Source organism: Aquarana catesbeiana, linkage group LG05, assembly GCF_042186555.1.
Source record: "Aquarana catesbeiana isolate 2022-GZ linkage group LG05, ASM4218655v1, whole genome shotgun sequence".
Classification (NCBI taxonomy): Eukaryota; Metazoa; Chordata; class Amphibia; order Anura; family Ranidae; genus Aquarana; species Aquarana catesbeiana.
The window spans coordinates 62,666,855-62,680,691 of NC_133328.1; the positions used below are offsets into that span (position 1 = coordinate 62,666,855).

General features: G+C 40.7%; 1 protein-coding gene across 1 annotated transcript in view; it reads left to right on the plus strand.

The window, feature by feature from the left end:
* Window positions 1-11,798, plus strand: part of LOC141145938 (phenolphthiocerol/phthiocerol polyketide synthase subunit C-like) — a 92,626-nt gene extending 80,828 nt beyond the window's left edge. Inside the window, 4 exon segments of the mRNA XM_073632733.1 lie at window positions 4,435-4,616; window positions 5,726-8,982; window positions 8,984-9,736; window positions 9,851-11,798. Of these exon segments, the coding sequence (XP_073488834.1) occupies window positions 4,435-4,616; window positions 5,726-8,982; window positions 8,984-9,736; window positions 9,851-11,171 (5,513 nt within the window). The 3' untranslated portion in view covers window positions 11,172-11,798.
* Window positions 11,799-13,837: the final 2,039 nt, after the last annotated feature.

Sequence of the window (13,837 nt, forward strand, 5' to 3'; positions counted from 1 at the left end):
CTGATTGCTCAGAACTAGATCTTCTCCCATTGGAGATCGATGACTGTCTCACTGGATCTCCACTTGGAGCCAGCTGGCTCTGGCTCTTAGCCACGCACTGAAAGGTGGAAGTAGCTGTCAGTCAGGTAACTGGGTGGATCCCGACAATATCCTTTCGGAAGCCTGGTTCGGCTCTGTCCATCAACTGATAGCAGACAATAACACTCTATCAGTTAACTCTGGGGCACAGGAGAACAAAAGTAAGTGTTCTCCAGTGGCCCAAAAGAGAAATACAACCAAAAAAAGTTTTGGCCATGCTTCTCTTTTAAATTTGTTAACAGAAAAAAGATCAATTTTTAGTAGGGGTGTGCATTCGATTCGATTTCGCGATGCATCACGATTACCGACGAGCTCCCATATCCGCTTGGGCCGCCTAGGTGGCCCTTCCACCCTGCAATCTTCTGGGACATATCACAGTTCCCAAAAGATTGCCCGGCTATGCAGAACAGTGCAGTGAAACATACGCACCTGGCTGTGAAGCTGCAAGCTGTCACAGCTGGATGCCCACAGTAGTATTGCCAGTGCTGTGGACAGGCGGGGGAAAGAATGGAGGGTTTGGGTGGCCACGTCGCTGGATTGTGGGACAGGTGAGTGTCCTTTTATTAAAAGTCATAAGATACACTTTTTTTGTAGCTGCTGACTTTTAATAAACAAAAAATTGACTGGAACTCCGCTTTGAATTAAAAATAACCTCACTCCCTTAAAAAGTGCACTACAGGGTACAGGCATTCACACACACTGCTGCTGGGGGGTCAGGAGGGATTACAATCCACAGCTAACAAACAGCCCTGTGAAGTTCCCTGTACTGTCTCTGTGCTGACCAGTGGCAGCTGGTGCTCAAAATTGAACCTCCCCTATCAAATGCAGCCACTGTGCCCATCAAATGCAGCCACTTGTGCCCGTCAAATGCAGCCACTTATGCCCATCAAACGCAGCCACTGTGCCCATCAAACGCAGCCACTTGTGCCCGTCAAACGCAGCCACTTGTGCCCATCAAAAGCAGTCACTTGTGCCCGTCAAACGCAGCCACTTGTGCCTGTCAAATACAGCCACTTGTACCCGTCAAATGCAGCCACCTGTGCCCGTCAAATGCAGCCACCTGTGCCCATTAAATGCAGCTACCTGTGCCAATCAAATGCAGTCATCAATTCACTAACCCACAATGCATGGGCCGCCACTGGTGCTGATAGTTCCTTGGCATTCCTGTCTGCACCTTCCAGCACACTAGGAGTTAACAGTGGAATGTGCAAAGGAAAGCCCAGGGACCTGTCAGCAGGGAGTGTGAGGTGTAAGTAGAGTACAAATTTGTACTCTACTTACTGTTGTTAAAATTACTTTGTTTTAATAAATGCCGTGTTACAATGAATGATGTGCCCCGCTGTATGTGCTTTTTAAAAAAATATGGAACTTCATACCGAATTTCACAGTACAATACATCCCGCTCACGTGACTGCCCATCCCGTCCCACCTCTCTCCGCTCTCCTCTCACGTCTCACGTCTCTCCTGAGTCCTGACGTCAGCGGGGAATTCCAAGCCCCGCCCGCCTCTCTTCTGATATGATAGCTAAAGTCAGCGGGCGGGGCTGAAAATTCCCCGCTGACTTTAGGACTCCGGAGAGACCTGAGAGGAGAGAGGAGAGAGGCGGGCCAGGCAGGGCAGTCACATGAGCGGGATGTATTGTACTGTGAAATTCGGTATGAAGTTCCCTATTTTTTTAAAAACACATACAGCGCGGCACATCATTCATTGTAACATGGCATTTATTAAAACAAAGTAATTTTAACAATACGCTCGGAGCGCTCTCCCGGGAGGGCGGAGCAAGACGGGATGACGTCACACGGCAATCGATTTTCGGGTCCTTATGCATCAATGCCGCATCGGGGACACCCGAATCGCGATGCATCGATGCAACGATTAATTTCAGCACCCCTACTTTTTAGGAACTAATTCACACAGAAATCCCAGGTTAACAAACCTTTTTCCAAAATAGTAAGCCAGTATTTTCCCACTTACCATTTAAAGACTGGGCTGTTTCACCCCCTTCCAGTCCAAAATGTATAATGCTTTAGTAAAAAAACAGTGTATATTATTTAGTCTGTGTGAAAGTTATACTGTAGAGTCTACAAACTATAGAATATACAGTATATTTGAAATCTGCCAAGACCGTACAGATACCAACAGCATGGCCCTTTTTTGGAAAGTAAACAGTGAAAGGTATTTAGTAAGAGGCATAGTAGTTTTTTGGAAAATGAAGAAATGAAATCAATTTATTTTTTTTCCCACTAAGTTGTAAATTTAACAAGTTATTTCTCACACACAGCAAAGACATTCTTACAATTACATTCCAAAACATGTGTGGGACTTTTTCATAGCCTAGATTCACAGCCTAGATGCATAGAGGGGCCCAAAATCCAAAGAGCATCTTTGGGCTTTCAAGAAGCATAAATTATACTTTTAATTTCTTAACTACCTATCACATTTCCTAAGTCCCTGAAACACCAGGACAGGAGAAACACCCACAAAATGACCCAATTTTGGAAAGCAAACACCCCAAGGTATTTTCTGAAAGGCAAAATGGGGGTTATTTACTAAAGCTGAAGAGTGCAAAATCTGGTGCAGCTTTGCATAAAAACCAATCGGCTTCCAGGTTTTATTGCCAAATCTTAATTAAACAAGCTGAATTTAGAACCTGATTGGCTACCATGCACAGCTGCACCAGATTCTGAGTGCATTACTTTTAGTAACTCTCCCCCAATGAGTCTTTTGAAAATATCAATTTTGCCACAAGTTTTTGTAAAATGCAGAAACAAAATTGTCAGTTAATAAGATTTCTCACACACAGCATAGGCATACTTAGAAATACACCTCAAAACACATTCTGCTATTCCTTCCAAGTATGGCGATACCACACATGTGAGAGTTTTTTTCCGCCTAGCCACACACAGCGATGTATACTAGCACTTTAAGATAAAAAAGACCCAGTAGTTGTATTGCCCCCTCACCTCCCTAAAAACTTACCTGAGTCCTATCTCGATCCAGTGCTGTGCCTGTTTGCAGTTGTGCTGGTCTGTGTTCCTCTCCTCACAGGACACAGAGGCAGCAGCAAAAACCATTGGCTCCTGCTGTTGTCAATCAAATCTGTGAAGAGGGAGCAGAGCCAAACCATTCTGTGTGTCTATGGATGCACACAACCTGGCTCAGAAGTGAGCCCTCAGGCATGCCTCCATAGCAAGCGGCTTGCTATGAGGGAACACCAGAGGCTTAACTAAAACCTTCCTGGGGCCCTTCCCACTGACCCCGGGGGCCCTTTACAGAGTTCCCACTTACATTAGAGTGCACAGAGTTGCCTCTTACATTAGAGTCCCTCCTTACATCAGAGTTCCCAGCGTTCCAAGAGACCCCTTTACATGAGAGTTCCCCTTTATAGTACATTCAGAGTTTGCAGGGTTTTCGCTTTACATTGCAAGGGGGGCTCTGCGGACCCTTTTGTAAAGGGGAACTCAGAGTACCAAGATGTAAAGGGGAACTCTGCAGACCCTGATGTAAAGGGGAACTTTGCGGACCCTGATGTAAAGGGCAACACTGTGGGTCATGATGTAAAGGGGAACTCTGATGTATGAGGTTCTCTGGTCTCCAGAGCCCCCCTTACAACAGTTCTTATTTACCTCAGAGTCTGCAATGTTCCCCGTGCACTTTAAGGGTGAACTCTGGTGACTCTGATTTAAGGGAGAATGCTGGAAACTCTAATGTGGGGAAGGGAGATCTGGGGACCAGAGACCCCTTATATCAGATTTGCCCTTTACACCAATCTGCAGAGTGAATACATTAAGGTAAAGTGGTTCACTGATGTAAGAGGTGAGTGAGGACACTGATATAAGGGGGGACCCTTATATCAGTCTACCCCCTTACCTTATGGTCTCCACTCCCCTTTACATGAGCTGGTGAGTTGAATTTGAAAGCGATAGGAGGTGGGAGGAGAGGATGCCTGGGGCACTCCTACAGTGGCGGAACACCAGGGCTCAGTCGCAAGTGCAAACTTTGTTACCCTGGTAGTTCCAGCACTAGGGCACACACAGAGGTGGAGGAGCCGAGGGTGCCAGTGAAGGAGCCAAGGGTGCCAGTAGGGGACCCCAGAAGGGGAGCTTTGGGCTGCTCTGTGTATTATGTTTGCACAGATCAGGTCAGGATAACATGTTTGTTATTTTATTTAAAACAATTATACTTTACAACCACTTTAACCTCATACTATGCCTCATACTATGCCTCAAAAAATAAAATATCAAGACTAAGAACTGTCATTAATTTCAAATACTGCCATTTTTTTTATTAGGTTTAGTTAGGCTTGGAAAGAGTAAATACATTATCCAAATGTTTTATACAATGATCTTATTACAGGAGATTGCAAGATGGCAATATGTGGTGGTGCTAGCTGTATTCTTGATCCCCATACCTATGTCACTCTCAGTAAGGCAAATATGATTTCTCCCGATGGAACGAGTAAACCGTTTTCCCAAAAGGCAGATGGCTATGGAAGAGGAGAAGGATGTGGTGTTGTTGTTCTTAAACCTTTAAAGCAGGTAAACTATAATTAATTTCATCCACATGTGCCAAACAAACAAAAAAATGGTTGCCAATTATAAACTATTCAGCTTATAAACAACTCACCAGTGCAAAAGCAGAGAACAACTTCAGTAAACATAATGTGTCAGTTAACATTGAACTGGACTAAAATCAGATAGTTAGCAATCTACTGAGATTTTACATATTATCTAACAGGCTAAGTAGGCAGAACAATATTATTATACTTTCTGAAGCCTCTGCTGTAAGTACTCTCGCTCCCCCCCCCCCAGCTCTTTAACCACTTAAGCCCCGAACCATTTGGCTGCCTAAAGCCCAGAGGACTTTTTACAATTTGGCACTGCGCTGCTTTAACTGGTAATTGCGCGGTCATGCAATGTTGTACCCAAACGAAATGTGCACCCTTTTTTCCCCACAGATAGAGCTTTCTTTTGATGGTATTTGATTGCCTCTGCTATTTTCATTTTTTTGCGACATGAACGGAAAAATTATATTTTCTACTTTTTGTTATAAGAAAAATCCAATAAACTCAATTTTAGTCATACATTTAGGCCAACATGTATTCAGGCACATGTCTTTGGTAAAAAAATGTCAATAAGCATATAATTATTGGTTTGCGTAAAAGTTATAGCGTCTACAAACTAGGGTACATTTTCTGGAATTTACACAGCTTTTAGTTTATGACTGCCTATCTCATTTCTTGAGGTGCTAAAATGGCAGGGCAGTACAAAACCCCCACAAATGACCCCATTTTGGAAAGCAGACTCCACAAGAAATTGCTGAGAGGCATGTTGAGCCCATTGAATATTTAATTTTTTTGTCCCAAGTGATTGAATAATAACTAAAATGTCACAGTATATGTATATTATATTAAACTAAGGTCACATTGTTTTCTGCTACAAAAAATAAAAATAATCTGGGTTATGGGAGTTACTGCTTTGTATACAAAAGTAACCAATGTAACCTATAATTTGCTTTTCCATATTTCACTACTTTCTGATAACCAGTACATAAACAAAACTCAACTTTGTCACGTGAAGGTTTATTTACAATATTTCTCCATCTAATGTAGTAAGTTAGATAAACAGATTTTCTTTCTGTTCTACAGGCCAAAGACGATTACAGCAAAATCTGGGGTGTTATATGTGCATGCTCAGTTAATCAAAATGGGCGGTCAGTAACACCAATTACCAAACCATCTCAAAATCAACAGGAGTCACTGTTAAAGCAAATCTACACAGCTATAGATCCATGTTCTATACAGTATGTTGAGGCTCATGGCACTGGAACACTTGTTGGGGATCCAATTGAAGTGACCAGTATAGGAAATGTCATTGGGAAAAGGCGCCCAAGTGGAATGAAACCTCTGATAATTGGATCAGTTAAAGGAAATATTGGACACACAGAATCAGCTGCTGGAATGGCTGGATTAATAAAAGTTCTGCTAATGATGCATCATGAAGTGATTCCCCCATCTTTACATTATTCTAAAGAACTTGGTATTAAACAAATTGAAGAATCCAAACTAGTTGTTCCAACAGCTCCTGAGAAATGGCATGAACAGGTAAACTGTGGGAGAATGGCTGGCATTAATTGCTTTGGCTTTGGAGGAACTAATTCTCATGTTGTCATCAAACAATACAAAGGGGATGACCCCAAACATCATTCCAAAAGACCTGCTGAAATATTTATCCTCTCAGCAGCCTCCAATAAATCACTTCATCTCAGCATTAAAGATACAAAACAAGAGCTGAGTAAAATACCATCATCATTATCTCTGGAGAACTTGGTGTACACAGCTGCCTGCGGAAGAAGTCATTCTAATTTCAAATACAGAGCAGCATTTCTGGTGTCTTCCTTACCTAATCTGCAGAAACAGCTTCCATCCGTAAATACAGAGACATCTCCAGTCAAGAAAAGTTCTCAGATTGTGTTTGTGTTCTGTGGGAATGGAGTCCTATCCAAAGCAATGTGCAAGGTATTGCTAGAAAATGAGGAAGTGTTCAGAGCATGTTTAGAGGTAGACAAGGTGATTCGAGTTTACATTTCCCTTTCTGTGGTACAATTGCTGGAGAACGATTCTGATGACTTTTCCCGCCCAGATGTTGCACAATTGCTGCTCTTTACTATCCAGGTGTCATTGGTGGATCTTCTAGGACACTGGGGGGTAAATCCAGACTGTATTGTTGGACATTCAGTAGGAGAAGTTGCTGCAGCATATTGTTCTGGTCTTCTTTCACTCGAAGATGCTGTTAAAGTTATTTATCACAGGAGCAAATTGCAACATATGGTTTCTGGAGGGAAAATGCTTGTGGTTGGAAATGTACCAGTAACAGAAATATCAAATATGATCTTGTCATACAATGAAAAAGCGTGCATTGCTGCATACAACAGTCCGTCCTCATGTACACTTTCCGGAGATGAAGAAGCTATTCAGAGGATAAGTGATCACTTGTCCCAACATTACAACAAAAGTAATATATTTCTCCATGATTTAGATGTGCCTACTGCATACCACAGTTACTTGATGGAACCAATATTGGATGACATAAAAACCAATTTAAAGAACTTACATGCAAATAATTTGAAATGTCAGCTCATTTCCACAGTGACTGGCAAGCCAGCGACAAAAGGAGATTTTACAACTGGAGACTACTGGGCCAAAAATATTCGTGAGCCAGTTGTATTTGAAGAAGCAATAAAAGTTTCTGCCAACAATAAAGAACACATTGTGTTTATAGAAATTGGGCCCCGCAGAGCACTACATAAAAACATTGTTGAGATTTTCGGACCAGATACAATCGTTATGCCTGCTGTGCATCCAAAAAATGAGTATGAGACTATTTTTTCCCTGCTGATTGCTCTTTTCAAAAAGGGATGCAATCCTAATTGGAGTAATCTGTTTTCCAAGTATAAATCTTTTCCATCTTCAATACCAAGATATCACTTTGAGCACAACCACCAAGATATCAATTTTGAAAAAATCAGGCAAGGAAACCAATTAGCTGTTTCTGCCATTCATCCACTGCTGCACAGTGTTAATGAGGATTTCACTGAATTTAAATGCTCGCTATCGAAATCACTGACACCGTATGTCTATGAGCACAAAAATTTGGGGTCTACCCTTGTTCCTGGTGCTTTTTATGTAGAACTGGGATTGGCAGCTACAGTTGCAATCTTGAAGCCCAGGGTGCCATTAAACTCCTTAAAAATCAGTAAAGCATTTCTCAATCCATGTGTTCTTCAAAGAGAATCCCAGGAGTTAAAAGTCAAGCTATACAAACAAGACCAAGACACTCATTTTGATATTTTAACTTCACATGTTTATGCAAAAGGAAAACTCCACACAAATAACAGTAAAATAGATATTGACAGACACATTTACATTCAGAATGTTGCCAAGAGGTGCAAGACTGCTTTTAAACAGAAAGACATTTATGAACTACTGTCAGGCTTTGGGTTTGAGTATGGGAAAGTTTACAAACAGTTGGATGAGGTTTACTATGGGGAAGAGTTTAATGAAGTGATAGCCAGAGTGAAAGTCAGTGAAGAAATCAAAGAAACAATGTACGAATACCACATACACCCAGTAATTTTGGACTATTTCCTTCAAATGGTTTGTCTCTTAGGCTCTAAAATCAAAGGAGCTACTGCAGTCTTCCCATCCTCCATAGCAAGCCTGACAATTTTTCATCCACTCCAAGAAGAAATGGTGATCTACATGAAAACAACAAAAACAGCACAAAATTATTTTGAACTGTGTGGATGCTTTGCAGATGTCAGTGGTTTAGTTCTAGCAGAGATGAAGAATGTCAGATTGGTATCTGTGAAACAAACAATGAAAATACAGGGTAACGCCTTTTTCCAAATGAATTGGACACAAGCACCAAGCTTGAAGAATGCATCAAATGAAAATCCAAGCATGCTAATTTATGCAGATAACCATGGAGTGAGTCAGCAATTATCAACATACATACACAAGGGATTGAGTTACATTAACTTTAACAGCTGGGATTCAGACATTGAGTTACACAAACTATTCAGCAATAAATTTAAAGATGTCGTATTTATGTGGGGAATCCATAGACTCAGTGATACTGTTCCAAACAATCCTACACAATATCTAGCAAAATGCTGTGAGGTTTACCGTCAGCTGATGTTGGCAGTAAGACAGAAGGGCTCTGGAACTTCTATCAGGACAGTCACATTTAAAACAACTGAAGGAACAGTAGATCACATCAACCCTGGTTTTGCTTTCAATGGGATGACACATGCTTGTGTAACTGAAATGCCAGACATTACCTTTCAGATGATTGACATTAACTCTTCAAGTCCACAAGATGTGGAAGCACTTGCTAAAGTTCTTCTACAAGCCAAAAGATCATCCAGAGATATGGATAAAAGAGGGTAGAATTTACACAGGTGCAATTATATATTCAGATACTGAAAACATAACACAAAAAACAGCACCTTTAGAACAATCAGACAATTTTACTTTGTGTACTTCAGATATTCATACGATGACTGATCTTTCTGCTGAACCAAACAATTCTAGCTTCAGTGAAATTTCAAACGAAGATGTAGAGATAAAAATTGACAAAATAGGTGCCCACACTGAAGATTATTTCCCAGTTAGTAATTCTAGATGGCAATATGGAAACACATTGTACTGGAATGACATGGCTTCTGATAAATATAAGCTAGTTGCTCTGGATTTAGCAGGAACTGTAACAGCCGTTGGAAGAGATGTCCAGAAAATTCAAGTTGGGGATAGAGTTGCTGCATGCTATCCAACAGTTGCGACTTCCAAAGTGATGATTCCTGAAAAGGTCTGCTATTTGATGAAGAAGGTTCCAGTACTGAGAGATTCACCTTTCATTTCACTATTTGTTTTAGCATGGGAAATTTTCTATAAGCAACTATCCAGTGCAAAGAATAAACCTAAATTGGCGATTGTAACGACAGAAGAAAAGTCAATTGTTTGTATACTTTTATCAATGGCAGCGAAACAAAGAGGTTGGGAAACAACAATATCTCCAGGAATTACAGGTAATAGCAAAAAGTGTAGTGCCATGATTATTCTTCCTACATCAGAAATAACCTCAGTAGACTTTACCCAGCTCCCCCCTTCTTAAAGATGTTGTTATCCTACGTGACTATAAACATTTTGCAGATTTCCACAATTTAGCACTCAACTGCCGACAAGACATTTATGTACATATTCTTGACCTTGCTACCATTTTCCAAAGAGCATATCTGCAAGAATCTGCAAAATCCATATACAAATGGTTACAATCACTGTCTTCAGACATCCCCATCATCCAATTGAAAGCCATAATTCAGGCACTAACAGTAAATCTATTTTAGACAATACGATATCAAGCTACTTTAGAGCTCAGTCTTTACCTCTCATTGAGCTTAAAAAGAACACAATCGCAAAGATACCAATGTTTATCAATGATCCAGTGATTTTTAAGCACAATGCTCTTTACATTGTGGCAGGTGGCCTGACTGGCTTGGGCTTTGAAACTGTGAAATTCATTCTACACAATGGAGGTGACCACATTTTGATTCTTTCAAAGAGAAACCCAACTAAGGAAATTGAAGAAGAAATAGTGAAAGCACAGAGTGAAGTGAAGAATGCTAAAATAATCACAATGTCATGTGATATCGGCCATTACATTGAAGTGGAAAAAACTATTGATTTAGTACAAAAAATGTTCCCAGATATTCCAATCAAAGGTGTCTTTCACAGTGCTGTTGTTCTTCATGACAGCATCTTGGAGAAGTTAAATTTGTCACTTTTTGAGAAGGTTTTCAGCCCAAAAGTCAATGGGGCTGTCAACCTTCATCGTGCCACATTAAACCAAAAACTGGATTATTTTGTATGTTACTCATCTATTGCTTCATTCATTGGAAACACAGGACAAGCTAATTATGCTGCTGCCAACTCCTTTCTGGACATTTTCTGCCAATTCAGAAGAAATATTGGCCTTCCCGCTCAGTCAATAAACTGGGGTGGCCTCAATCTTGGGCTACTACTTAATCAACAGCAGATTCATGACCTTTTACGAGCAAAAGGAATACTTCTGTTCAGCACAGAAGAGATCCATGTTCACTTGAAAAAATGTCTCTTACTAAACAATACCCAACAGGCCATAGTAAAATTTGACTTTGAATTTCTGTCCACCAGCCTGCTTTCATACAATCCAGTAATGAAGAAGCGGCTAAGCAAACTGGTTTTGGAATATGTGAACAACAGCCAGGGCATACGCCAAACAAAGCAATCAAAGACCAATAAACAAAGCCCTGAAGATTACATTATGTCATTAGTAAGTGAACTTACAAATTTCACCCTAAGTGACATCATTATGACTAGTTATCTGTGGTCTCTGGGAATAGACTCCATGTTGGCAATGACATTACAATATCGTATCTTAGAGGAGAAGAATGCCAACATTCCTCTTGTTAGACTACTGGATCCAACACATCTGTTTTGGATCTGGTGTCATGGATTAAAGAAAATTCTCGGGATAAACAAGAGCTTGAGGTAAAATCAGACCAGTCATGAGACTATAATAGTCTATGTGCCTTTCTTTAACCCTTTCACTGCCAGGTCCGTAAGCCGTACAAACGTACAGAAGTGCCTGCAGGTGGCCAGGTCAGTACGGCGTACAGACCTCATTTCTCCCTTTCCTATAGGCTTATGGTCACTTCAATGACCATAAGCTTACATCAGAATTGTTCAGCAAACTGCTGAACAATTCTATAACTCTGATCAGTGGATTCCAACCCACTGATCAGAGTTATTAACCCCTAATGTGACTGCCCCCCTCCCCCCACCCGTGCCGCCTACCTGTCCCCTCTCCACCCCCACCGCACACTTTCATCTAAAGCTGCCCCCCACTCTCCTTTCCTATCCCCTTCACCCCCCTTCTCCCCCCAAGCACTAATTAACCCCCTCCACCCGATACGACCCCCCCTGCAAACCAACTCCCTGTAGCCACCATCATTAGCAGCATCCCTCCTCTTTCACTCCCACCAGCTTCAGGTGCTGTATGGGGCTTGGGGGGTCCAGATGTGTCCCCCAGCCAAACAGATCCCCACCCCAACTGCCCCCGCACTCCCGATCCATAGTCGATTTGAGCGGCATATCTCCTTTGCTTCCCTCCGCCTGCATCTTCTCCCTGCACAGATCTCCGTGATCTGTCAGGCTGGGGATCGCGGCGGAGGGGTGGAGTGGTGTGGGTGGGGGGTAAAGTTGGGGCTTGGGGGGCTTTAGTAAATATGTGTTTACTAAACTCCCCCCTGTAGAAGAGAGGGCACATGCAGCGATCACTACTGATCACTGCTATGTGCCCACTGACACGGACAGCTGATATATTATAACTGCAAGTCTTACAATGTATCAGACTGTCATTTTCTGAATGAATGGAATCTCTATACAGATTCTCATTCACTCAAGTAAAGTGATACAGAGAAAAAGGGACTATCTTCAGTCGCTGTCTCAAAATAAGAGATATGCGGGTCTGTTTAGACCTCCAAAAAAAAATAAAAAATTAAGTGACTGTAAAAAAAAAAAGAAAAAAAAGCCCTATCACACTGACACTGGCAGCGCCCGGGCGTCGGCGATAAAGTGTTGCTAGTTTTAGCAGTGCTTTACTGTCCTTTTTTTGGCGCTTTTCGGGTTTTAGTGGCTGAATAAAAGGTTAAAACCGCTCCTGGTAAAACTCCTTTCACATGGAGTGGACTCTGAAAAAGCAGATCCGCCTGCTCAGCGGGGGATCTGTCTGCTGATCACCGCTGAGCAGGCGGATGACAGGTCCATGTCCGCTCCGCTGATGCAGAGAGGATACGGACACAGCTCGCTATTCTCTATGGGATGGTTGGATGGAAATGGACCACCTACTGGCCATGTGCTTTTAGAAAATGGCCAATTTGAGGGGTCTTTTCAGATTCTGAAAGCTGCAAGTGAAAAATTAAAACCTCCAGATTTTTTGAGTAATTTTTGGTGCGTTCGATTTTCACCATTTTGCAAAAAATTTAAGATTTACAAATATTTGTTATTTATTAATTCCATACAGGTTAAGCTTTTATATTTAGTAGGGATTTAGCAAGAATTTTGTAAAATTAGCTGTGTTTTTATCTGCTAATAATGGTTTTAGTGTATTTTTTGCAAATCTATTGGTTCGATAAACATTTGCGCAAATACCACGGGGTCTAAAAATCAGTAGCACCTTTTTTTTATTCTAGAGGTCATATGCTTTCAGAAAATATATAGTTTTGGAGGTCTTTCACAAATTCTGAAAGCTGTAAGGGAAAAATGAAAACCTTCAGATTTTTAGAGAAATTAGAATTTGGATATTTACATTTTTGTGTACGTTCGATTTTCACCCTTTTGCAAAAAGGCGCAATGTAAAAAATAAAAACTTTTTGTTATTTATTAACTCCATACAGGTTAAGCTTTTATATTTAGTAGGGATTTAGCAGGAATTTTGTAAAATTAGCTGTGTTTTTATCTGCTAATAATGGTTTTAGTGTATTTTTTGTGAATATATTGGTTAAATAAACATTTGGGCAAATACCGCAGGGTCTAAAAAATCAATAGCACCTTCTTTTTATTCTGGAGGTCATATGCTTTCAGAAAATATATGGTTTTGGAGGTCTTTCACAAATTCTGGAAGCTGTAAGGGAAAAATGAAAATATGAAAACCTTCAGATTTTTTGAGAGATTTGGATATTTACACTTTTGCGTCTGTTCAATTTTCACCATTTTGCAAAAAGGCGCAATTTAAAAGTTACAAATATTTGTTATTTATTCACTCAATATAGGTTAAGCTAATTATCTTTTGTGTTTTTATCTGCTAATAATGGTTTTAGTGTATTTTTTGCAAATATATTGGTTTGATAAACATTTGCGCAAATACCACGGGGTCTAAAAAAATTAGTAGCACCTTCTTTTTATTCTACTTATCATGTGCTTTCAGAATATATATGGTTTGGGGGGTCTTTCATAAATTCTGAAAGCTATGAGTGAAAAATAAAAAACAAAGGAAAAATTGCAAAAATGTTCTGGCCTCCTGAGTGTACAAAATGGAGCACAGGGCCTGGCAGGGAAGGGGTTAATGCAGAGATTTGGCATAAATTAAATAGAAACTTCCCCTCCTTTAGAAAGCCACCTTTTAGAAATAGTAATGGATATCTACAAACAGATACTGTA